The sequence below is a fragment of the Bombina bombina genome, chromosome 7 (genome assembly GCF_027579735.1).
Source record: "Bombina bombina isolate aBomBom1 chromosome 7, aBomBom1.pri, whole genome shotgun sequence".
NCBI lineage: Eukaryota > Metazoa > Chordata > Amphibia > Anura > Bombinatoridae > Bombina > Bombina bombina.
Genome location: NC_069505.1, coordinates 439,704,384 through 439,731,942, shown reverse-complemented (window position 1 = coordinate 439,731,942; position 27,559 = coordinate 439,704,384). Strand labels below are relative to the sequence as shown.

Below are 27,559 nucleotides of genomic sequence, written 5' to 3'. Positions count from 1 at the left end.
CCTCATTGGTATATAGGTGCTTTCCTGCACAGAATCTTGAACACATTAGAGTGTGTAACGGAGCAGAACATGGCGGATGATTATTGCCAGATCCTCATTAGTATATACAGTAGGTGCTTTCCTGCACAGGATCTTGAACACATTAGAGCATGTAACGGAGCAGAACATGGCGGGTGATTATTGGCAGATCCTCATTAGTATAGAGGTGCTTTCCGGCACAGGATCTGGAACATGTGCCACTTTTGCAATATAATGTCCATTTAATAAATAAACTACTCTAATAAACTGTTGCTGGATTCACCTGCCACTTTAAAAAATACAAAACACAGATAAAACGTCAGTCTACTACAGAGATTAGTTCTTTATAGCAGCACCTGCTGATAAAGGTGATGATTGCCGTACAGTAATACTGCTAGGCCTTGAACTGTCAAGGCTACAGGTAAAACGTCAGTAAATGCAGATTACTACCTGTTTAGTAAATAAACTTGATGACCCAGTACAGCAGACAAATTACATTTTCAGTCCAGATAATTTTGTGCAGATGTGTAGGTTTTAATGACTAAATGAGATATATATGTGTGCAACAGTCACATGATGCTCTCTACTGATGTTTATAGGTCAGAGTTACTACCTGATGTATTTGTGAAACTCCCTCTCCCACAACGCTATGGGTAGCTGACTCTAGTTCCTAGCCTGTGGCTTTGTTGGGAGTGTTCATTGAAAAGTTCACATAGTGATTGATGTTCCTGTCTGGTCTGTTGTAGGTTAAGGATGAGCCTGACTCCCCCTCTGGGCTGGGCATGATGGATCGCTCGCGCATGTTACTCTGCACCATGACCTTCCTCTGCTTGTCCTTTAATCCGCTGACGTCCCTGCTGCACTCAGAAGGTGGCCAACCATCAAACAGAGCTGTACATGGTACTGGGAGAACCATGCTGGGCATCGAGATGTCAGGTAATGGCCTGGGCAGCATTTCAGGGTGTGCTGGAGCTGATATTTAAAGCCTGTAAGTGAAGAGAATAAAGATGATCCATTTACAAACCAGGAGAGCGTTTATCCTGAAGCAATGACCCCACCAGCAGGCTGACTATTTGTGATATGGTTAAAGAGGGAAATTGGAGGGCCAATAGGCTAAAGTCCGTTTACAGGCAATATAATGAAAATGTTAAATTAATAATTAGATTTATTGTAAATACAAGAATAAAATATATTAAAACAGTGGAGCAATTCTCCAATAGGTGTATAAAGTGAACCCCAGTGCAGGGATATGTACCAGAAAAAAAACATTGCTAGCTAGAGAAAGAGAACATGTCTTGATAAAGGTCCCCACTGAGGCTCGAGTTTTCTCAGATTTGGTAAGCAATTCTCAAATTAGTTAATATACATTAGGAGATTTTGCACATTTTCTGTTTATTTCCTTTAGGTTTTTTCAACGTGGAGATTTATCCTCACTATCTACAAGATATCTTTACACAAATACACGGATTTAAAAACAGAATAATATTTTATTACTATTTTTTCCCCCACATTTTTTTTTTTCAGCCAACGGACTCATGCCCCCTTTTCTCTTGTAAGGTGTATCCAGTCCACGGATCATCCATTACTTATGGGATATTCTCATTCCCAACAGGAAGTTGCAAGAGGACACCCACAGCAGAGCTGTTATATAGCTCCTCCCCTAACTGCCATATCTAGTCATTCTCTTGCAACTCTCAACAAGCATGGAGGTAGTAAGAGAGAGTGGTAAATATAGCTAGTTTTTTTCTTCAATCAAAAGTTTGTTATTTTTAAATGGTACCGGAGTTGTACTATTTTATCCCAGGCAGTAAATGGAAGAAGAATCTGCCTGCGTTTTTCTATGATCTTAGCAGGTTGTAACTAAGATCCATTGCTGTTCTCACATATGTCTGAGGAGAGAGGTAACTTCAGCGGGAGAATGGCGTGCAGGTTACTCTGCTATGAGGTATGTGCAGTTACAATTTTTTCTAGAAATGGAAAAGCTAGAAAATGCTGCTGATACCGGATTAATGTAAATTAAGCCTGAAAACAGTGATTTAATAGTGACTGGTATCATGCTTACTCTCAGGGGTAATACCCTTATAATATTGCAATATAAAACGTTTGCTGGCATGTTTAATCGTTTTTATATATGCTTTGGTGATAAAACTTTATTGGGGCCTAGTTTTTTCCACATGGCTGGCTTAAATTTTGCCTAGAAACAGTTTCCTGAGGCTTTCCACTGTTGTAGTATGAGTGGGAGGGGCCTATTTTAGCGCTTTTTTGCGCAGTTAAAATTGCAAACTGTGACATCCAGCTTCCCTCAGGAGTCCCCTGTATGCTATAGGACATCTCTAAAGGGCTCAAAGGCTTTCCAAAGTAGTTTATTGGGGAAGGTAGGGCCACAGCAGGCTGTGGCAGTTTGTTGTGACTGTTAAAAAAGTCTATCGTTTTTTTTTTTTATCCGTTTTTTGAATTAAGGGGTTAGTCATCCATTTGCAAGTGGGTGCAATGCTCTGTTAACTTATTACATACACTGTAAAAATGTTGTTTGATTTACTGCCTTTTTTCACTGTTTTTCAAATTTTGACAAAATTTGTTTCTCTTAAAGGCACAGTACCATTTTTTATATTTGCTTGTTAACTTGATTTAAAGTGTTTTCCAAGCTTGCTAGTCTCATTGCTAGTCTGTACAAACATGTCTGACATAGAGGAAACTCCTTGTTCATTATGTTTAAAAGCCATGGTGGAACCCCCTCTTAGAATGTGTACCAAATGTACTGATTTCACTTTAAGCAATAAAGATCATATTCTGTCTTTAAAAAATTTATCACCAGAGGAATCTGACGAGGGGGAAGTTATGCCGACTAACTCTCCCCACGTGTCAGATCCTTTGACTCCCGCTCAAGGGACTCACGCTCAAATGGCGCCAAGTACATCTAGGGCGCCCATAGCGATTACTTTACAAGACATGGCGGCAGTCATGGATAATACACTGTCAGCGGTATTAGCCAGACTACCTGAATTTAGAGGTAAGCGAGATAGCTCTGGGGTTAGACGAAATACAGAGCATACTGACGCTTTAAGAACCATGTCTGATACTGCCTCACAATATGCAGAAGCTGAGGAAGGAGAGCTTCAGTCTGTGGGTAATGTTTCTGACTCAGGGAAGATGATGCAACCTGATTGATATTTCTACATTTAAATTTAAGCTTGAACACCTCTGCGTGTTGCTCAGGGTGGTTTTAGCTGCTCTGAATGACTGTGATACAATTGCAGTGCCAGAGAAATTGTGTAGACTGGATAAATACTATGCAGTGCCGGTGTGTACTGATGTTTTTCCAATACCTAAAAGGTTTACAGAAATTATTAATAAGGAATGGGATAGACCAGGTGTGCCGTTCTCTCCCCCTCCTATTTTTAGAAAAATGTTTCCAATAGACACCACCACACGGGACTTATGGCAGACAGTCCCTAAGGTGGAGGGAGCAGTTTCTACTCTAGCAAAGCGTACTACTATCCCTGTCGAGGACAGTTGTGCTTTTTTAGATCCAATGGATAAAAAATTAGAAGGTTACCTTAAGAAAATGTTTATTCAACAAGGTTTTATCCTACAGCCCCTTGCATGCATTGCTCCTGTCACTGCTGCTGCGGCGTTCTGGTTTGAGTCTCTGGAAGAGGCTTTACAGGTAGCGACTCCATTGGATGACATACTTGGCAAGCTTAGAGCACTTAAGCTAGCCAATTCTTTTGTTTCTGATGCCATTGTTCATTTGACTAAACTAACGGCTAAGAATTCTGGTTTTGCTATACAGGCGCGCAGGGCGCTATGGCTTAAATCATGGTCAGCTAACGTGACTTCAAAATCTAAGCTGCTTAACATTCCCTTCAAGGGGCAGACCCTATTCGGGCCTGGTTTGAAGGAGATTATTGCTGATATCACTGGAGGAAAAGGTCATGCCCTTCCTCAGGACAGGTCCAAATCAAGGGCCAAACAGTCTAATTTTGGTGCCTTTCGAAACTTCAAGGCAGGTGCGGCATCAACTTCCTCTAATGCAAAACAAGAGGGAACTTTTGCTCAGTCCAAGACGGTCTGGAGACCAAACCGGTCCTGGAACAAAGGTAAGCAGGCCAAAAAGCCTGCTGCTGCCTCTAAGACAGCATGAAGTAACGGCCCCCTATCCGGTAACGGATCTAGTAGGGGGCAGACTTTCGCTCTTCGCCCAGGCGTGGGCAAGAGATGTCCAGGATCCCTGGGCGTTGGAAATTATATCCCAGGGATATCTTCTGGACTTCAAAGCTTCCCCCCCAAAAGGGAGATTTCACCTTTCACAATTATCTGCAAACCAGATAAAGAGAGGCATTCTTACACTGTATACGAGACCTCCTAGTTATGGGAGTGATCCATCCAGTTCCAAAGGAGGAACAGGGACAGGGTTTTTACTCAAATCTGTTTGTGGTTCCCAAAAAAGAGGGAACCTTCAGACCAATTTTGGATCTAAAGATCTTAAACAAATTCCTCAAAGTTAAATCATTCAAGATGGAAACTATTCGTACCATCCTACCTATGATCCAGGAGGGTCAATATATGACTACAGTGGATTTAAAGGATGCTTATCTTCACATTCCGATACACAAAGATCATCATCAGTTTCTCAGGTTTGCATTCCTAGACAGGCATTACCAGTTTGTAGCTCTTCTCTTTGGGTTAGCTACAGCCCCAAGAATTTTTACAAAAGTTCTGGGGTCGCTTCTGGCGGTCCTAAGGCCGCGGGGCATAGCAGTGGCCCCTTATTTAGACGACATCCTGATTCAGGCGTCAAACTTCCAAATTGCCAAGTCTCATACGGACATAGTGTTGGCATTTCTGAGGTCGCATGGGTGGAAGGTGAACGAGGAAAAGAGTTCTCTATCCCCCCTCACAAGAGTTTCCTTCCTAGGGACTCTGATAGATTCTGTAGAAATGAAAATTTACCTGACGGAGTCCAGGTTATCAAAACTTCTAAATTCCTGCCGTGTTCTTTATTCCATTCCTCGCCCTTCGGTGGCTCAGTGCATGGAAGTAATCGGCTTAATGGTAGCGGCAATGGACATAGTGCCGTTTGCACGCCTACATCTCAGACCGCTGCAACTCTGCATGCTCAGTCAGTGGAATGGGGATTACACAGATTTGTCCCCTCTACTAAATCTGGATCAAGAGACCAAGGATTCTCTTCTCTGGTGGCTATCTCTGGTCCATCTGTCCAAAGGTATGACCTTTCGCAGGCCAGATTGGACAATTGTAACGACAGATGCCAGCCTTCTAGGTTGGGGTGCAGTCTGGAACTCCCTGAAGGCTCAGGGGTCGTGGACTCAGGAGGAGTCACTCCTTCCAATAAACATTCTAGAACTAAGAGCGATATTCAATGCTCTTCAGGCTTGGCCTCGGCTAGCGACAATGAGGTTCATCAGATTTCAGTCGGATAACATCACGACTGTGGCTTACATCAACCATCAAGGGGGAACAAGGAGTTCCCTAGCGATGTTAGAAGTCTCAAAGATAATTCGCTGGGCAGAGATTCACTATCAGCTATCCATATCCCAGGTGTAGAGAACTGGGAGGCGGATTTTCATCCGGGGGAGTGGGAACTCCATCCGGAGGTGTTTGCACAATTGGTTCATCGTTGGGGCAAACCAGAACTGGATCTCATGGCGTCTCGCCAGAACGCCAAGCTTCCTTGTTACGGATCCAGGTCCAGGGACCCCAAGGCAACGCTGATAGATGCTCTAGCAGCGCCTTGGTCGATCAACCTGGCTTATGTGTTTCCACCGTTTCCTCTGCTCCCTCGTCTGATTGCCAAAATCAAGCAGGAGAGAGCATCGGTGATCTTGATAGCGCCTGCGTGGCCACGCAGGACTTGGTATGCAGATCTGGTGGACATGCCATCCTTTCCACCATGGACTCTGCCGCTGAGACAGGACCTTCTACTTCAAGGTCCTTTCAACCATCCAAATCTAATTTCTCTGAGGCTGACTGCCTGGAGATTGAACGCTTCATTTTATCAAAGCGTGGTTTCTCTGAGTCAGTCATTGATACCTTAATTCAGGCACGAAAGCCTGTCACCAGGAAAATCTATCATAAGATATGGCGTAAATATCTTTATTGGTGTGAATCCAAGGGCTACTCATGGAGTAAGGTCAGGATTCCCAGGATATTATCTTTTCTCCAAGAAGGATTGGAGAAAGGATTGTCAGCTAGTTCCTTAAAGGGACAGATTTCTGCGCTATCTATTCTTTTGCACATGCGTCTGGCGGATGTCCCAGATGTTCAGGCATTTTGTCAGGCTTTAGTTAGAATCAAGCCTGTGTTTAAACCTGTTGCTCCACCTTGGAGCTTAAATTTGGTTCTTAAAGTTCTTCAGGGGGTTCCGTTTGAACCTCTTCATTCCATAGATATCAAACTTTTATCTTGGAAAGTTCTTTTTTTGGTAGCTATTTCCTTGGCGCGTAGAGTTTCCGAGTTATCTGCCTTACAATGTGATTCTCCTTATCTGATCTTCCATGCAGATAAGGTAGTTCTGCGTAACAAACCTGGGTTTTTACCTAACGTGGTATCTAATAAGAATATCAATCAAGAGATTGTTGTTCCGTCTTTGTGTCCTAATTCTTCTTCAAAGAAGGAACGTCTATTACACAATCTGGACGTGGTTCGTGCTTTAAAGTTTTACTTACAAGCTACTAAAGTTTTTCGTCAAACATCTGCTTTGTTTGTTGTCTACTCTGGACAGAGGAGAGGTCAAAAGGCTTCGGCAACCTCTTTCTTTTTGGCTAAGAAGCATAATCCGCTTAGCCTATGAGACTGCTGGCCAGCAGCCTCCAGAAAGGATTACAGCTCATTCTACTAGAGCTGTGGCTTCCACATGGGCCTTTAAAAATGAGGCTTCTGTTGAACAGATTTGCAAGGCGGCGACTTGGTCTTCGCTTCATACTTTTTCAAAATTCTACAAATTTGATAATTTTGCTTCTTCGGAGGCTATTTTTGGGAGAAAGGTTTTACAGGCAGTGGTACCTTCCGTTTAAGCACCTGCCTTGTCCCTCCCTTCATCCGTGTACTTTAGCTTTGGTATTGGTATCCCACAAGTAATGGATGATCCGTGGACTGGATTCACCTTACAAGAGGTTTTTGACCTCCTCCTAGTGGCAGGAAATTAATCCGTTATGTTATGGAGCATTATGGACCATCATCATTCTGAAAGAAAATAATTTATCAGATAAGCATAAATTTAGTTTTTCTATATTAAAGTAAAATAAATTGTATGAATTATATGAAATTTTAGATAATTATATTGTGACTGTGTTTTTATGGTTCTCTTTTATTATCTGATGTTTCAGGCCTCTCTAACAGTTGGCTTGATTGGCTCGTCCCCACGTTACTCCTTTGGCTTCTAAATGGTGTGATCGTTCTCAGCGTGTTCATGAAACTGCTGATCCATGGAGAGCCCGTCACACGCATGCATTCCCGCTCCTCAGTCAAGTTCTGGAGACACCGCAAACAAGCAGACCTGGATCTCACACGGGTAATGATGCTGACAAAGCCTGCAAGGCCTCGTTGTGATTGGGTGTAATGTGCAGAACATATACCAGCTGCACGTAGCACTGTGCGTACATTTTATTTGTGCAGAATTTGTTCCTGATCCTTTACTTCATAACCACTATGTTTTGTTATCAATGCCCGGTTTGTCTATAGTCCTGTGCATGATATAAAATGATTTATTTACCCTTTGGCGTATGGTTATATTGCAGCTCCTTTTAACCCCTTCTTTGACATAGCACTACAAAGGTAGTTTGTCATATTTAGGCAGCAAACTTTTATTAATCTGTGTGTCTGTAAATAAATGTGATAAGTCGTACTATGGAGATTATATTGTTAATGGCTAGGGTTGTTCATTTGTTTAATCTGTAGGGCGATTTTGGGGCGGCTACAGCGAACCTGCAGACATGTTTGTGTGTGTTGGGCCGCTCGCTTCCTTCCTCCCGTTTGGACCTGCTGTGCAGTCTGTCCTGGAACATCATTCGTTGCAGCCTTCAGAAGATCAGTTTGGTGCGTTGGTTGTTGAAGCGAACCCCAGGGCACTGCAAGAAAGCAGAGTTTCAGGACGAGGCCACAACCAGCGCCAGAGATGCTGCTCTTGTCTACCACAAACTTCATCAGCTGTACCTGACAGGTATGCTCTGCATGTGTAGAACAGTACTGCGCAGCTACATCTATTGCTACCCCTTTATGAAGAGCATACTTAGGTAGTCTTAGGAATGTGCACATATCCTGGCACTATAAAATTATTGCTAACACTGCTGCTCAAATAATGTGCACGTTCCTGAACCTACATAGGTATGCTTTTAACAAATGATAAGAGAATTAAGTAACTTAGTAAAAAAACAACAACCGTCTAAATGTTCTTTTACTATCTAAGTTGGATTCTCTGAGTCATTAACAGTTTTTAATGTTTAATTCTGGCTTAGAAACATCCTGGCTTTACCCACGTTGTTTAGATAGGGACTTAAGTGTTCAAACCGTATTTAGTATTTTGATCAAGAAAGCAGAATCCGTAGCCTTTTGCTGGAAGTCAGTGGTCATTACAAATGAATACAGTTTAGTAGGTTCCTAGTGTGCATTGCTGTATTTGCATATCCCTTTGCAGGCAGAGCGCTGTGTATTTGGAGACTGTAGCAGCTGGCGGTTATAAATTAATAATTTTCTGTTCCTCATAAAGTGCACATTGAGAGATTTTTTTCCCCCCGGCACTGACAGGTAAACTGCCTTCCGGCTGGCACTGCTCCGGCCTCAATCTCGCTCTGTGTGCCGTGAACCTGGCAGAGTGCGCAGGAGACAAGATCCCGGCAAGTTTGCTAGCAGAAATTCACCTGACCACAGCCCTGCAGATGAAAACCAGCTTTCCCTGGAGATTCCGCTTCCTCTCTGTAAGCTTCTCACTAACTGTACAAACACTGAACCCCCTAAGCCCCTATCTCAATATACATTTTTGCATAGAAAATTAGCAAAAAAACTGAGATTTTGCATATCTTACCCAGAATTCTCTGGTGCATTGGTAACAATGTATGTGAAGTTTTACTGGGTTATCGTAAGCGGGGTACTTGCCTAGATGTGCTAATTTTCTATGCAAACATTTATATTGATTTACTTTTGAGACATGGAGGATTTTAATCTCAGATTTTTATCTCCCCCATAATTTTAATTGTTATATATATATATATACATATATATATATATATATATACACATACACACACTAACTTTGTGTATTTCTTTCTAATGACACGATGACTCCACGGATCATCTCTAATTACTATTGGGAATATCACTCCTGCCAAGCAGGAGGCGGCAAAGAGCACCACAGCAAAGCTGTTAAATTTCACCTCCCTTCCCTCCCACCACAGTCATTCTCTTTGCCTATGTTTGAGCAAGGAAGTGGTAAAGTTAGGTGATTCTTCAATCAAGAGTTTATTATTTTCTAAGTAGTACAAGATTGTGTTGCTTTGTCCTAGGGTGTAGCCGTAGTCCATACCAGTCTCTTCAGTAGAGCAGTGGTGGTTTTAGAGCAATGGGAACTTGTGGGACATAAAGCTTAATGCGCCTCACATATATTTATGTTGCCCTAACTCCTAAAGCCTGAGTAATATTACTCGGTCTTTATTTCTTTTCCACAGGTCCAATGTGAGGGAGAGGACCTCACAAACCTGGTGAGCTGCCTTGCTGTCGGGCAGATTTATGAGGTAAGTGCTAACTTAATATTCTGGGGAAGTAAGAAGACTCAGAGAAAATTAAGGCACTTTATTATGAATGGAACACATAAACTCTTTTACATATGGAGGGACCTTATGTTGACAGCTTATTATACAGGCACTGGGGCGGAGAGACATTGGGCTCAGTTTTCTCGGTGGTTTTCACTGCTCCCGGCGGTTTAATTTTAAAACAAAGATGCCGACCGGGAGATTCCCTTTTTAACACGCCCACGATGGGCGGAGCTTTGAGAGGCGGCAATTGGTGTTGCGCGCAACTTTTCTTTTCTTCCTGTGACCGGGGGGAAAGCGATTAGTCTCAGCTAGATTACGCATGTTTGTCTAAGTACCTGCGTTCTAGAACCGGAGAGCAGGTGAATACATCTACTGCCGAGTTCCGGATCTTCTACTAAGGGGGTTATCAAAGTTGCAGTGTCAGGACGGCAGGTAGGCACCTCGGCAAATAAGCTGAGGTGTAGAGGTGTTTTTGAATTACTTTTAGCTTCTTTTTTTTGCATAGAAAAATAAAGAGTAAAAAAGTTACGGTTTAAAAATTAAAGTGACAGTACATTTTTTCTGTTTAAATTTTATTAAAAGATTTAGACTTTTTTTACTTAAATTTTTGATCCATTGTGAGTCAGAATGGACCAAGAGGCTCTGCAAAATGTTAATTGTTCTTTATGTTTTGATGCCAATGTGGAACCACCAATCCCTTTCTGTTCTTCATGTATTGCAAGAACTTTTTCTGAGCCAACATTTTCTAAGGCGGATGCTGTTCAGGAGTCTAATGACAATATTCAATATTTGCTGCAGCTTTCTCCTCAAGGGTCCCAAATTTTACAGCCCTCACATGCAGTGCCCTGCGCTTCCTCTCTAACTTCTCCTGGAGTTACGTTGCAAGACATTTCTTCCCTCATGTCTTCTGCAGTCTCTGATGTGTTGTCGTCTTTTTCCATGTTGCACGGAAAGTGCAAGAGGAAGAATAAATATTCATCAAGCGAGGTTACTGACGCAGTCGTTGCTATTTCGAATGCCCCTTCTCATAAGCCTGAGGAGGAGGATACTTCTATAGCATCTGAGGGTGAAATCTCAGATTCTGACAGTGTAATTCCTCCTACTGATACTGAAGTTGTATCCTTCAGGTTTAAGCTAGAACACCTCCGTCTGTTACTCAAGGAGGTTTTAGCTACATTGGACGACAGCGATACCATGGTCGTAGTTAATCTTAAAAAAATCCAGTAAGCTAAACAAATATTTTATTTAGAATTAACCAAGCTAGGGGGCGCTCTCTACTACATAAATGAATATATGACCATCTAAAAGTAAAAATAACACAATAAATTAAAACAAATAAAATTAAATAACATATAATCAATCGCATAAAAAGTAATATAAAATATCGCAACTACAGTACAAGTCCAATATATGAGAGGACAGGTCAGAGATATTTTTATCTCACAAAACGGTTAGTCCATAATTTCCAGATACAGGGCTGCTCTCCTTCTTGCAGATCACTCTTGATCAGGCTCTAGACATGGATACAAAAGACAAAGGGGCGCGTCATGTGTAGATTAGAGATGTAACAAATCCCACACTGAATAGAAAGCCAAATGGATACTCACATTTAGCTGAAGCACCTTGTGCGCTTGTGGTTGCAGGCTAATAACTCAGGGTGTATCAGCTAACCCAGGCAGCAGGTAACACTCAAGAACACCAGATGCAGTACCCAGATGGAGTACTGAATGCAGTTCGCCCCAAAGAGCGATAGGGATAAAAGTAAGGTGCTAACACTTGGCTTATGTAAAACACAAGGTTTATTAAAACTCACATAAAAACAAAAGCTTCAAGTGATAGGAGGGCATAGACATGTAGCCCTCCTAATGCAACGCGTTTCTCGGCTCTAAAATAGCCATTTCCTCAGGCATATAGGCACCTTACTATCTCCTAAACCTTTATACAATGAATAACCAATTAGAACAAAGGATAAAACACACCCCCTTGAAGGCATGATTAAACACATGTGTGTACAATTAAAGTTTCTTTGTGAAACAGTACTTAATAACAATTACAATGTATGACACATATTTGAAATCTGATGGAAGACTTACAGTATAGCACCCTGATCACACTTATATGCAGTATCTGATTGTAATATTGTGTTGTGTCCACAAAGTTAAGTTTTATGCAAAAATAAAAACTATTTTAAAAGATACCTAAATTGGGAGACCAGACTCGATACTGCTTTATACTTAGTGGAATATATGGTATGTTTGCTTACTTTATTTTAAAATCATTGTGTCATAGATCCATTGCTCTCTTTCATGAGTCCCTGATGTTTTATTCAATCTGCAGTGTGCAGCTAGTGTGGAATAAACCCCTATTGGACTGTTAAGGTCATGTGTATAGAGACCAATCATAAAATCTCATATTTGCAACGTCACTAGTTACTAGGCAGTTCTATTATTGACCCCTATTGGACTGTTAAGGTCACATGTATATAGAGACCAATCATAAAATCTCATATTTTCAACATCACTAGTTACTAGGCAGTTCTATTACTAGGCAGTTCTATCATTGACCCCTATTGGACTGTTAAGGTCACATGTGTATAGAGACCAATCTTAAAATCTCATATTTGCAACATCACTAGTTACTAGGCAGTTCTATCATTGACCCCTATTGGACTGTTAAGGTCACATGTGTATAGAGACCAATCGTAAAATCTTATAATTAAAACCATCACTAGTTACTAGGCAGTATTATTGACTCCTATTGGACTGTTAAGGTCACGTGTATAGAGACCAATCATAAAATCTCATATTTGCAACGTAACTAGTTACTAGGCAGTTCTATTATTGATGCTTATAACATCGCCAAACAAGTCTTTGTTCTTGTTAATGATCCCTAATAGCTAAATGGTTAGATCTAAAACATATCTGTAGTATGTATATTATATTTAATCCATACTATTATGTACACTATGTGACCCAAACATATCTTCTTGATCCTTATACACTCCATTATGTGCTTATAGGGCACCTGATTTGAGTCTTATTCTCCCATGTGATTAGCCATTGACCAATCAAAGAAAATCCTGTCAGGTTCGTCACTAGTTGCTAACCAGGAATATTCTCCAATACTCTAACCTGTCAAAATAATCGTCATCAGTTGTTAGGGATTTACCTGTTATAAAAAACATCATGGAGCCTTATGTCTGACGTTAGCTATCATATATTAAACATAAGTATATAATCCAAATATATCCTCTTTGTGTGTGTTATAGGGTAATACTGTTTGAAATATAAATGTGTAGTAATACATACAGTAAGGTAATCTCTATGTAGTGGAAACATAATCCACATACATCTATATGCGCTTATGTGTAACAAATGAATCTATAAATGTTGAAAACCTAATCGGTGTATATCTATATGTGCATATAGCTGAATGCTTGTGGAAAAAAAATATTAAATCATAAAAAAGAACATGTATAATAAAAGTGCATTCTTCCTTGTTTAATGATAGGTAGTGTTAATTCTATCTATATGTCTAGAACTCAAATATTGATATAGCTTACTGACGGAACTATTAAAACCCTAACAATAATATAAAATTAAAAAAAGTCAAATTAATCACTATTATTGGTGCATATATGTGTGTAAAGGCATCATACTAAAAATATTCCATCCATATCTTCTAAAAATGGAAAACTATATAATCACTCTCTCTAACGATATAAATGTGTATAATAATACAAATTAATACACATACACAATGTTGTATCATTACAGTAACCTATAATCAACATAAATATAACTTAGCTCTAAATGTGCTATCATCTCCTCGCCTATAGTGCAGAAACTAAAAAGCAGCCAAATCTAAATCTTCATTTAGGCCAGAGGGAAACAATGATTGGAAACAATATATCCAAAAGGTTTCTCTCTGGCGTAAACGAGTGTATCTATTGTGTCCAGATGTTCGTGGAATACTCTCTCTAAAGGGGTCATTTTAAATGTATTATAATTTCAATTATGTTTGATTGTGCTATGTCTGGAGACACTGTGCTTCATGGAACATTTTTTATGTTGCGCAAATGTTCACTCTATCTGGTTCGCCCCTTTCTACATGTGCGGCCCAAATATTGTGAACCGCACACACAGGTTAGAACATATATAAAGAAGTCTGAGTTACAGCTAAGATGTGATTTGATGTTGATTACCTCTCCTGTGGTGTTACATGTGATTGTTTTGTTCCCATGGGTGATGTATTTGCACATCAGGCATTTAGGTTTGTTACACCTAAAAGATCCCAACTTGCCTTGATGTATACCTAGATTTTTCTTTGTTACATTGTGAATATTTTTCTTAGAGACTACCACCTTTCTAGGTGCAAGTTTTTGTTTCAATGTAGGTGCCCGTCTGAATACTAGTCTCTGGGGTTTTTCCAAAGTCCCCTTAGGGTAAGGGTCTTTGAGAATTATAGGCCAATGGGTGTTCATAATTTTCCAGATGTGTCTATGATCTGTATTGAATTGTGCAATGAATGCTGGTTTCTGCAAAGAAGAATTTTCCTGGTCATCTTTAAATTTGGCTCTTGGGGCTAAAATCGATGTTCTATCCAAGTTTTTTGCCTTATAACTATCCAGAATTAAATGGTTAGGGTAGCCCTTCTCTCTAAATCTTTTAGTCAAGATCTGGGATTGATTTTCATAGAGATCCATCGTACCACATTTTTTACGGATCCTTCTGAATTGGCTATATTTGTCTTCCAACTATTCAAATGATTGCTCTCAAAATAGTGTCAACACTCTTGAAATAGGTGGAAGACAAAACACCCCCATTAGGACCACATCCAAATATTCTATTCTATTTGGCTGTATATTGTGTGTGAATTACAGACCCATTGTATTATTATTAAGGCCATTCACAAATTGGACTGCAGTGTCCAGGGAGCCCTCCCAAATTAACAGGTCATCTGTATAGCGACCATAGAATACCAGGTTTGCCCCGCAGTCGAGTTATAGATATATTGATCTTCGAACACTCCCATAAACAAGTTGGCAAAACTGGGGGCGAACCTGGTACCCATGGCCGTCCCCTTTGTCTGCAAATAAAACTCATCCAGAAACTGAAAATAGTTGTGAGATAAAATAAGAGAGGAGTTGTAGTATGAAATCCTGTTGAACAATGGGTAAATAGATATCATTATCCAAAAAAGTGTGGCCTCTATTCCTAGTTTATGATCAATATTGGAATAAAGAGCCCCAACATCACAAGTGATCCAAAAACATTCATCTTTCTTTCGAATGTCTGATAGTTTATTTAATAGATCTGTTGTATCCCTTATATAAGATGTCAAATTAACAACATATTTTTGCAGAAAGAAATCGATATACTCTGATAGCCGATCTGTGAGGCTATTAATGCCCGCAATAATGGGCCTCCCTGGTGGATTTAAACGGTCCTTATGAACCTTAGGCAGGTGGTAATAGAAAGGTATGTTGGGATGATCGGGGAGTAAATATGCTCTCTCTTTTTTGCTTAAAATTCCCTTTACGAAACCTTGTTCTATAATACCTATTAAAATCTTGCCAAAAGCCAGAGTGGGGTCATTATTTAATTTTATTTCTTTCATGTAATTAGCAAGAGTCCATGAGCTAGTGACGTATGGGATATACATTCCTACCAGGAGGGGCAAAGTTTCCCAAACCTCAAAATGCCTACAAATACACCCCTCACCACACCCACAAATCATTCTGTTTTACAAACTTTGCCTCCTATGGAGGTGGTGAAGTAAGTTTGTGCTAGATTCTACGTTGATATGCGCTCCGCAGCAGGTTGGATTCCGGTTTTCCTCTCAGCGTGCAGTGAATGTCAGAGGGATGTGAGGAGAGTATTGCCTATTTGAATTCAATGATCTCCTTCTACGGGGTCTATTTCATAGGTTCTCTGTTATCGGTCGTAGAGATTCATCTCTTACCTCCCTTTTCAGATCGACGATATACTCTTATATATATACCATTACCTCTGCTGATTTTCGTTTCAGTACTGGTTTGGCTTTCTACAACATGTAGATTCGTGTCCTGGGGTAAGTGACACTCTAAGCTATGGTTGGGCACTTTTTTTATAAAGTTCTAAATATATGTATTAAAACATTTATTTGCCTTGACTCAGGATGTTCAACATTCCTTATTTTCAGACAGTCAGTTTCATATTTGGGATAATGCATTTGAATAAAACAATTTTTTTCTTACCTTAAAATTTGACTTTCCCTGTGGGCTGTTAGGCTCGCGGGGGCTGAAAATGCTTCATTTTATTGCGTCATTCTGACTTTTTTTGGTGCAAAATTTTTTTTTTCTGTTTCCGGCGTCATACGTGTCGCCGGAAGTTGCGTCATTTTTGACGTTTTTTTGCGCCAAAAATGTCGGCGTTCCGGATGTGGCGTCATTTTTGGCGCCAAAAGCATTTAGGCGCCAAATAATGTGGGCGTCTTATTTGGCGCTAAAAAAAAAATATGGGCGTCACTTTTGTCTCCACATTATTTAAGTCTAATTTTTTATTGCTTCTGGTTGCTAGAAGCTTGTTCACTGGCATTTTTTCCCATTCCTGAAACTGTCATTTAAGGAATTTGATCAATTTTGCTTTATATGTTGTTTTTTCTATTACATATTGCAAGATGTCCCATGTTGAAGCTGAGTCAGAAGATACTTCTGGAAAATCGCTGCCTGGTGCTGGAGCTACCAAAGCTAAGTGTATCTGCTGTAAACTTTTGGTAGCTGTTTCTCCAGCTGTTGTTTGTATTGAATGTCATGACAAACTTGTTAATGTAGATAATATTTCCTTTAGTAAAGTTACATTACCTGTTGCTGTTCCATCAACATCTAATACTCAGAGTGTTCCTGATAACATAAGAGATTTTGTTTCTAAATCCATTAAGAAGACTATGTCTGTTATTCCTCCTTCTAGTAAACGTAAAAAGTCTTTTAAAACTTCTCATTTTTCAGATGAATTTTTAAATGAACATCATCATTCTGATTCTGATAATGGCTCTTCTGGTTCAGAGGATTCTGTCTCAGAGGTTGATGCTGATAAATCTTCATATTTATTTAAAATGGAATTTATTCGTTCTTTACTTTAAGAAGTCCTAATTGCATTAGAAATTGAGGATTCTGGTCCTCTTGATACTAAATCTAAACGTTTAGATAAGGTTTTTAAATCTCCTGTAGTTATTCCAGAAGTTTTTCCTGTTACTGGTGCTATTTCTGAAGTAATTTCCAGGGAATGGAATAATTTGGGTAATTCATTTACTCCTTCTAAACGTTTTAAGCAATTATATCCTGTGCCATCTGACAGATTAGAATTTTGGGACAAAATCCCTAAGGTTGATGGGGCTGTCTCTACTCTTGCTAATAATTTTATTTGTGATGCCATCTTTGATATCATTAGAGTTGATGTCAGGTATATGTCTCTAGCTATTTTAGCTAGAAGAGCTTTATGGCTTAAAACTTGGAATGCTGATATGTCTTCTAAGTCTACTCTGCTTTCCCTTTCTTTCCAGGGTAATAAATTATTTGGTTCTCAGTTGGATTCTATTATCTCAATTGTTACTGGAGGGAAAGGAACTTTTTTACCACAGGATAAAAAATCTAAAGGTAAATTTAGGTCTAATAATCGTTTTCGTTCCTTTCGTCACAAAAAGGAACAAAAGCCTGATCCTTCATCCTCAGGAGCGGTATCAGTTTGGAAACCATCTCCAGTCTGGAATAAATCCAAGCCTTTTAGAAAATCAAAGCCAGCTCCTAAGTCCACATGAAGGTGCGGCCCTCATTCCAGCTCAGCTGGTAGGGGGCAGATTACGTTTTTTCAAAGGAATTTGGATCAATTCCGTTCACAATCTTTGGATTCAGAATATTGTTTCAGAAGGGTACAGAATTGGCTTCAAGATAAGGCCTCCTGCAAAGAGATTTTTTCTTTCCTGTGTCCCAGCGAAGGCTCAAGCATTTCTGAAATGTGTTTCAGATCTAGAGTTGTCTGGAGTAATTATGCCAGTTCCAGTTCTGGAACAGGGGATGGGGTTTTATTCAAATCTCTTCATTGTACCAAAGAAGGAGAATTCCTTCAGACCAGTTCTGGATCTAAAAATATTGAATCGTTATGTAAGGATACCAACATTCAAAATGGTAACTGTAAGGACTATCCTGCCTTTTGTTCAGCAAGGGCATTATATGTCTACAATAGATTTACAGGATGCATATCTGCATATTCCGATTCATCCAGATCACTATCAGTTTCTGAGATTCTCGTTCCTAGACAAGCATTACCAGTTTGTGGCTCTGCCGTTTGGCCTAGCAACAGCTCCAAGAATTTTTACAAAGGTTCTCGGTGCCCTTCTGTCTGTAATCAGAGAACAGGGTATTGTGGTATTTCCTTATTTGGACGATATCTTGGTACTTGCTCAGTCTTCACATTTAGCAGAATCTCATACGAATCGACTTGTGTTGTTTCTTCGAGATCATGGTTGGAGGATCAATTTACTAAAAAGTTCATTGATTCCTCAGACAAGGGTAACCTTTTTGGGTTTCCAGATAGATTCAGTGTCCATGACTCTATCTTTGACAGACAAGAGACGTCTAAAATTGATATCAGTTTGTCGAAACCTTCAGTCACAATCATTCCCTTCGATAGCCTTATGCATGGGAATTCTAGGTCTTAAGACTGCTGCATCGGACGCGATCCCCTTTGCTCGTTTTCACATGCGACCTCTTCAGCTCTGTATGCTGAACCAGTGGAGCAGGGATTACACAAAGGTATCTCAATTAATATCTTTAAAACCGATTGTACGACACTCTCTGACGTGGTGGACAGATCACCATCGTTTAGTTCAGGGGGCTTCTTTTGTTCTTCCGACCTGGACTGTAATCTCAACAGATGCAAGTCTTACAGGTTGGGGAGCTGTGTGGGGGTCTCTGACGGCACAAGGGGTTTGGGAATCTCAGGAGGTGAGATTACCGATCAATATTTTGGAACTCCGTGCAATTTTCAGAGCTCTTCAGTCTTGGCCTCTTCTAAAGAGAGAATCGTTCATTTGTTTTCAGACAGACAATGTCACATCTGTGGCATACATCAATCATCAAGGAGGGACTCACAGCCCTCTGGCTATGAAAGAAGTATCTCGAATTCTGGTTTGGGCGGAATCCAGCTCCTGTCTAATTTCTGCGGTTCATATCCCAGGTATAGACAATTGGGAAGCGGATTATCTCAGTCGCCAAACGTTGCATCCGGGCGAATGGTCTCTTCACCCAGAGGTATTTCTTCAGATTGTCCAAATGTGGGGACTTCCAGAAATAGATCTGATGGCCTCTCATCTAAACAAGAAACTTCCCAGGTATCTGTCCAGATCCAGGGATCCTCAAGCGGAAGCAGTGGATGCATTGTCACTTCCTGTTGAAGTATCATCCTGCTTATATCTTTCCGCCTCTAGTTCTTCTTCCAAGAGTGATCTCCAAGATTCTGAAGGAATGCTCGTTTGTTCTGCTGGTAGCTCCAGCATGGCCTCACAGGTTTTGGTATGCGGATCTTGTCCGGATGGCCTCTTGCCAACCGTGGACTCTTCCGTTAAGACCAGACCTTCTGTCGCAAGGTCCTTTTTTCCATCAGGATCTCAAATCCTTAAATTTAAAGGTATGGAGATTGAATGCTTGATTCTTAGTCAAAGAGGTTTCTCTGACTCTGATTAATACTATGTTACAGGCTCGTAAATCTGTATCTAGGGAGATATATTATAGAGTCTGGAAGACTTATATTTCTTGGTGTCTTTCTCATCATTTTTCCTGGCATTCTTTTAGAATTCCGAGAATGTTACAGTTTCTTCAGGATGGTTTGGATAAAGGTTTGTCTGCAAGTTCCTTGAAAGGACAAATCTCTGCTCTTTCTGTTCTTTTTCACAGAAAGATTGCTAATCTTCCTGATATTCATTGTTTTGTACAAACTTTGGTTCGTATAAAACCTGTTATTAAGTCCATTTCTCCTCCTTGGAGTTTGAATTTGGTTCTGGGGGCTCTTCAAGCTCCTCCGTTTGAACCTATGCATTCATTGGACATTAAATTACTTTCTTGGAAAGTTTTGTTCCTTTTGGCCATCTCTTCTGCCAGAAGAGTTTCTGAATTATCTGCTCTTTCTTGTGAGTCTCCTTTTCTGATTTTTCACCAGGATAAGGCGGTTTTGCGAACTTCTTTTGAATTTTTACCTAAGGTTGTGAATTCCAACAACATTAGTAGAGAAATTGTGGTTCCTTCATTATGTCCTAATCCGAAGAATTCTAAGGAGAAATCATTGCATTCTTTGGATGTAGTTAGAGCTTTGAAATATTATGTTGAAGCCACTAAGAATTTCCGAAAGACTTCTAGTCTATTTGTTATCTTTTCCGGTTCTAGGAAAGGTCAGAAGGCCTCTGCCATTTCTTTGGCATCTTGGTTGAAATCTTTAATTCATCATGCTTATGTCGAGTCGGGTAAAACTCGATTACAGCTCATTCTACTAGGTCAGTTTCTACTTCCTGGGCGTTTAGGAATGAAGCTTCGGTTGATCAGATTTGCAAAGCAGCAACTTGGTCTTCTTTGCATACTTTTACTAAATTCTACCATTTTGATGTGTTTTCTTCTTCTGAAGCTGTTTTTGGTAGAAAAGTACTTCAGGCAGCTGTTTCAGTTTGAATCTTCTGCTTATGTTTTCAGTTTTTTTCATTATAAAATTTAAACTTTATTTTAGGTGTGGATTATTTTTTCAGTGGAATTGGCTGTCTTTATTTCATCCCTCCCTCTCTAGTGACTCTTGCGTGGAAAGATCCACATCTTGGGTAGTCATTATCCCATACGTCACTAGCTCATGGACTCTTGCTAATTACATGAAAGAAAACATAATTTATGTAAGAACTTACCTGATAAATTCATTTCTTTCATATTAGCAAGAGTCCATGAGGCCCACCCTTTTTTGTGGTGGTTATGATTTTTTTGTATAAAGCACAATTATTCCAATTCCTTATATTTATGCTTTCACACTTTTTTCTTATCACCCCACTTCTTGGCTATTCGTTAAACTGATTTGTGGGTGTGGTGAGGGGTGTATTTATAGGCATTTTGAGGTTTGGGAAACTTTGCCCCTCCTGGTAGGAATGTATATCCCATACGTCACTAGCTCATGGACTCTTGCTAATATGAAAGAAATGAATTTATCAGGTAAGTTCTTACATAAATTATGTTATAATACTTATGATCTAATAAGATACGATTAGCCTCTTTTATATAGTCCTCGTAATTCTGCGGGACTATTCCCCCACCTTTGTCAGCCTGGTGTATCACTAGGTTCCGATCATTCATAAGGTTTTCTAATGCCCTTCGTTCATTTGGCCATAGATTCTTTATTTTACCAATCTTAGATAAATTTCTTCCTTTATTAGCTAAGCTTTCTATTCAGTGTGGGATTTGTTACATCTCTGATCTACACATGAGGCGCCCCTTTGTCTTTTGTATCCATGTCTAGAAACAAATATTTTGATGTACCTTCCTCGGTGGAGTTTTTTCCTGTACCAGATAGAGCTACTGAGATAATTGCTAAGGAATGGGTTAGACCGGGTATCCCTTTTTCTCCTATATTTAAGAAGATGTTTCCCATAGCGGACTCTATCAAGGAGGCTTGTCAAACCGTACCCAAGGTGGAAGGTGCTATTTCCACTCTGGCCAAGAGAACCACCATCCCCATAGAGCAGGGGTCAGCAACCTTGGGCCTCCAGATGTTTTGGAACTACATTTCCCATGATGCTCAGACAGCCTAAAGAGTGTCTCAGCAACATGGGAAATGTAGTTCCAAAACATCTGGGGGCCCAAGGTTGCTGACCCCTGCCATATAGGGGATAGTTGTGCCTTTAAAGATCCTATGGATAAAAAATTAGAGGGGTTACTCAAGAAGATGTATGTACACCAGGGTTTACAATGGCAACCTGCTGTGTGCATTGCTACCGTCACTAGTGCAGCGGCATATTGGTTTGATACATTGTCTGATACTATAAAGACAGAAACTCCCCTTGATAAGTTCCAGGATAGGATAAAAGCCCTTAAGTTGGCTAATTCCTTTATTACTGATGCTTCCCTACAGGTTATCAAACTGGGAGCAAAGATTTCAGGTTTTGCTGTACTAGCACTCAGAGCTTTATGGTTAAAACCTTGGTCTGCTGATGTGTCATCTAAGTCTAAACTTTAAGCGATTCCTTACAAGAGGAAGACCTTGTTTGGACCTGGTTTGACGGAAATTATCTCTGATATTACGGTAAGAAAGGGTCATCTTCTCCCTCAGGATAAGAGAAACAAACAAAAGGGACGTCAGAGTAATTTTTCGTTCCTTTCGAAATTTCAAGGGAAATTCTTCCTCTTCCAAGCAGGTTTTCCTTCTTCGCTCAGGCTTGGGTTCGAGACGTGCAGGATCCCTGAGCACTGGACATTAGTGTCCCAGGGATACAACCTAGAGTTCAAGAATTTCCCTCCCAAAGGCAAGTTTCTACTGTCAAGATTATCTGTAGACCAGACAAAAAGAGAGGTGTTCTTAAACTGTGTACGGGACCTCTCCGACCTGGGAGTGATAGTTCCTGTTACAATGCAGGAACGGAGTCTGGGGTTTTATTCCAATCTTTTTGTGCTTCCCAAAAAAGAGGGAAACTTCAGACCAATTTTAGATCTCAAGAGTCTAAACAAATTCCTCAGAGTACCGTCCTTCAAGATTGAAACAATTAGTTCCATTCTTCCTTTGGTCCAATAGGGTCAATTTATGACAACTGTGTATTTAAAGGACGCGTACCTGCATGTTCCCATTCACAGGGATCATAACAAGTTTCTAAGGTTTGCTTTTCTAGACAAAAACTTCCAATTCGTGGCTCTTCCTTTGCGGCCTTGCCACAGCTCCCAAAAGTTTCTCAAAGGTTCTGGGATCCCTGTTGACGGTGCTCCAATTACGGGGCATTACAGTGGCGCCCTATCTGGACAACATACTGGTCCAGGCGCCTTCCTTTCAACAAGCAAGGTCCCACACGGAAATGTTATTATCTTTCCTGCGATCTCACGGATAGAAGGTAAATTTGGAAAAGATCTCCTTAGTTCCAAATACAAGGGTAACTTTCTTGGGAACCATAATTGATTCCCTATAATTGAAGATTTCTCTTGTAAGGTGTATCCAGTCCACGGATTCATCCTTTACTTGTGCGATATTCTCCTTCCCTACAGGAAGTGGCAAAGAGAGCACACAGCAAAGCTGTCCATATAGCTCCCCCTCTAGCTCCACCCCCCAGTCATTCTCTTTGCTGGCTCTAAGCACTAGGGTCTCTCTACGGGAGGGTAAAGTGAATGTGGTGTTAGAATTGTAGTTTTTATTATCTTCAATCAAAAGTTTGTTATTTTAAATGGTACCGGTTTGTACTATTTACTCTCTAGCAGAAAAGTGATGAAGATTTCTGCTGAGAGGAAAATGATTTTAGCATGTTGTAACTAAAATCCACTGCTGTTCCCACACAGGACTGAGAAGTACCAGAAAACTTCAGTTGGGGGAACAGTTTGCAGGGGGAACTGCAATAAGGTATGTTCAGTCATTTATTTCTAGACAAGACTGAGATAATGCTAGAAGAGACTGACAATATCCCCATGAGGGGAGGGTAAGCTATGTTCACAGACTTAGTAAGGAATTGAATGCTTACATAACAGGGCTAATTATGCTGGTTGACACTGATTCAGGGCAATCGATTGTTTAGCTAAGGAAAATATCGTTTGCAAGACACTTTTGAAAGCCCCTTTGGGTTCTTTCTGGGGTTATTACCACATGGCTGTTTTTTAGTCACTTAGGAGTGATTTACTAGGCCTCACAGCTCCGGAGTAGAGTGGGAGGGGCCTAACTTTGCGCCTCAGATGCGCAGTTAGAATTGCAGAGAAGTGCATGCTGCTTCACATGGAGGGTCCTGCTGATGTTTGAGGGCCTAAAAGAAGCTTTATCCCCCCAAATCTGATCCCTAAGGGCACGTAGGGCCACAGCAAGGCTGTGGCAAGGTGCTGTAGTAATTTAACCGGGTGCTGGCTTTAGGCTGCTCCGGTTTGGGTATTAAGGGGTTAATCGTTTTGAAACTTGTGGTTCAATCTTATTAAGGCTTTAGCTACATGTGAAAATTTCAGAAGGATTGCTGCATTTTTCACTGTTTTGTAAAATTGTGTGCTCTTTTTATCTCTTAAAGGCACAGTAACATTTTTTTTAAATTGTGTTTTCTATTTGATTAAAGTGATTTCCAAGCCTGTTTGTGTACTCTGCTAGTCTGTTAAACATGTCTGACACTAAGGAAAATCCTTGTTCAATGTGTTTAGAAGCCATGGTGGAACCCCCTCTCAGAATGTGTCCCACTTGTACTGATATGTCTATACACTTTAAAGATCATATTGTTGCATTTAAGAATGTGGCCCAAGATGATTCTCAGACTGAAGGTAACGAGGGTAGCCCGTCTGCCTCTCCCCAAGTGTCACAACCAGTTACGCCTGCTCAAGCGACGCCTAGTACCTCTAGTGCGTCTAACCCTTTTACATTACAAGATTTAGCGGCAATCATGGATAATTCTCTTGCAGCTTTCTTATCTAAACTGCCCGTGTTACCTGCAAAGCGTGATAGCTCCGTTTTAAGAACAGATTATTATCATTCTGACGCTTTGATAGCTGTATCTGATATACCCTCACAACGCTCTGAGGTGGGAGCGAGGGATTTGATGTCTGAGGGAGAAGTTTCTGATTCAGGAAAGGTTCCTCCTCAGACAGATTCAGATACATTGGCTTTTAAATTTAAACTAGAACACCTCCGCGTGTTGCTCAGGGAGGTATTAGCTACTCTGGATGACTGCGACCCTTTGGTGGTCCCAGAGAAATTGTGTAAAATGGACAAGTACTTAGAGGTCCCTGTTTACACTGATGCGTTTCCGGTCCCTAAGAGGATAGCAGATATCGTTACTAGGGAATGGGATAGACCAGGTGTCCCTTTTGTCCCCCCTCCTGTTTTTAAGAAAATGTTCCCCATATCTGACCTCATGAGGGACTCGTGGCAGACGGTCCTTAAGGTAGAGGGGGCTGTTTCTACACTTGCTAAACGCACAACCATACAATTGAAGACAGTTGTGCTTTTAACGACCCTATGGACCCGCTTTCCAAATAGCTAAGTTAGCGGCAAAAAATTCAGGTTTCGCCATTTTGCCGCGCAGGGCGCTATGGCTCAAGTCCTGGTCGGCCGATGTGTCGTCTAAATCCAAGCTTTTGAACATTCCTTTCAAAGGAAAGACCCTCTTCGGGCCTGAATTGAAAGAGATTTCAGATATCACCGGGGGAAAAGGCCATGCTCTCCCTCAGGATAAGCCCTTTAAGACAAAGAACAAAGCTAATTTTCGTTCCTTTCGCAATTTCAGGAACGGCCCCGCTTCATCCTCTCCGGCTGCAAAGCAAGAGGGTAACGCTTCACAGCCCAAGGCAACCTGGAAACCTTACCAGGGCTGGAATAAGGGTAAACAGGCCAAAAAGCCTGCAGCTGCCACCAAGACAGCATGAAGGGGTAGCCCCCGATCCGGGACCGGATCTAGTAGGGGGCAGACTCTCTCTCTTCGCTCAGGCCTGGGCAAGAGATGTACACGATCCTTGGGCTTTAGAGATTGTAGCCCAGGGATACCTTCTAGAATTCAAGGACTCTCCTCCAAGGGGAAGGTTCCACATTTCTCGTCTGTCTACAGATCAGACAAAGAAAGAGGCGTTTTTACGCTGTGTAGAAGATCTACATACAATGGGAGTGATCCACCCAGTTCCAATTGCAGAACAAGGACTGGGGTTTTACTCAAACCTGTTTGTGGTTCCCATAAAAGAAGGAACTTTCAGACCAATCCTGGATCTCAAAATTCTAAACAAATTCCCATCATTCAAGATGGAGACCATTTGGACAATCTTACCAATGATCCAGGAGGGTCAATATATGACTACCGTGGATCTAAAGGATGCGTACCTGCACATTCCTATCCACAAAGATCATCACCAGTTTCTCAGGTTTGCCTTTCTGGACAAGCATTATCAATTTGTGGCTCTTCCCTTCGGGTTGGCCACTGCTCCCAGAATTTTCACAAAGGTACTAGGGTCCCTCCTGGCGGTTCTAAGACCACGGGGCATAGCAGTGGCGCCTTACCTAGACGACATCTTAATTCAGGCGTCGACTTTCCAAAGAACCAAGTCTCACACAGAGATTATATTGGCCTTTCTGAGGTCTCACGGGTGGAAGGTGAACATCAAAAAGAGTTCTCTCTCCCCCCTCACAAGAGTTCCCCTTCCTAGGAACACTAATAGACTCGGTAGAAATGAAAATATTTCTGACGGAGGTCAGAAAGTTAAAACTCTTAACTACTTGCCGAACTCTTCATTCCATTCCTCGGCCGTCTGTAGCTCAGTGCATGGAGACAATCGGACTAATGGTAGCGGCAATGGACATAGTCCCTTCTGCACGGATACACCTCAGACCACTGCAACTATGCATGCTCAAACAGTGGAATGGTGATTATGCAGATTTGTCTCCTCAAATTCAGTTGGACCAGAAGACCAGAGATTCTCTTCTCTGGTGGTTGTCTCAGGGAATATGTTTCCGCAGGCCAGAGTGGATCATTGTAACGACCGATGCCAGTCTGTTAGGCTGGGGTGCGGTCTGGGACTCCCTGAAAGCTCAGGGCTTATGGTCTCGGGAAGAAACTCTTATCCCGATAAACATTCTGGAACTGAGGGCGATATTCAACGCTCTTCAGGCATGGCCCCAACTAGCTGCGGCCAAATTCATCAGATTTCAGTCGGACAACATCACGACTGTAGCTTACGTCAATCATCAGGGGGGAACAAAGAGTTCCCTAGCGATGACGGAAGTAACCAAAATAATCAGATGGGCGGAGGATCACTCCTGCCATCTCTCAGCAATTCACATCCCAGGAGTAGACAACTGTGAGGCGGATTTTCTAAGTCGTCAGACTTTTCACCCGGGGGAGTGGGAACTCCACCCGGAGGTATTTTCCCAGCTGACTCGGCTTTGGGGCACTCCAGAGTTGGATCTGATTGCGTCCCGTCAGAACACCAAACTTCCTCTCTACAGGTCCAGGTCCCGGGATCCCAAGGCTGTATTTATAGATGCTCTAGCAGTGCCTTGGTCCTTCAATCTGGCTTATCTTTTTCCACCGTTTCCTCTTCTCCCTCTTCTGGTCGCCAGAATCAAGCAGGAGAAGGCTTCAGTGATTCTGATAGCGCTTGCGTGGCCACGCAGGACTTGGTATGCAGACCTAGTGGACATGTCAACTGTCCCACCATGGACATTGCCAATGAGGCAGGATCTTCTAATACAGGGTCCGTTCAAGCATCCATATCTAATTTCTCTGCGTCTGACTGCTTGAAGATTGAACGCTTAATTCTATCAAAGCGTGCTTTCTCTGAGTCAGTTATAGATACTCTGATTCAGGCTAGAAAGCCTGTCACTAGGAACATCTACCATAAGATATGGCGGAAATATCTTTGTTGGTGTGAATCCAAGGGTTACTCATGGAGTAAGATTAGGATTCCCTGGATATTGTCTTTCCTCCAAGAAGGATTGGAGAAAGGATTTTCAGCTAGTTCCTTAAAGGGACAGATATCTGCTCTGTCTATCCTTTTACACAAGCGTCTGGCAGAGGTACCAGATGTTCAAGCGTTTACTCAGGCTTTAGTCAGAATC

The 27,559-nt window shown here is 41.2% G+C and overlaps 1 protein-coding gene across 1 annotated transcript in view; it reads left to right on the top strand.

Annotated features, from left to right (window-relative positions):
- The window catches only part of SREBF2 (sterol regulatory element binding transcription factor 2), a 244,640-nt gene that overhangs the window by 116,963 nt on the left and 100,118 nt on the right, over positions 1 to 27,559 (top strand). Inside the window, exons 8-11 of the mRNA XM_053721355.1 lie at positions 765 to 954; positions 7,368 to 7,552; positions 7,939 to 8,200; positions 8,785 to 8,954. Of these exons, the coding sequence (XP_053577330.1) occupies positions 765 to 954; positions 7,368 to 7,552; positions 7,939 to 8,200; positions 8,785 to 8,954 (807 nt within the window). The remainder of the gene's footprint in view (positions 1 to 764; positions 955 to 7,367; positions 7,553 to 7,938; positions 8,201 to 8,784; positions 8,955 to 27,559) is intronic.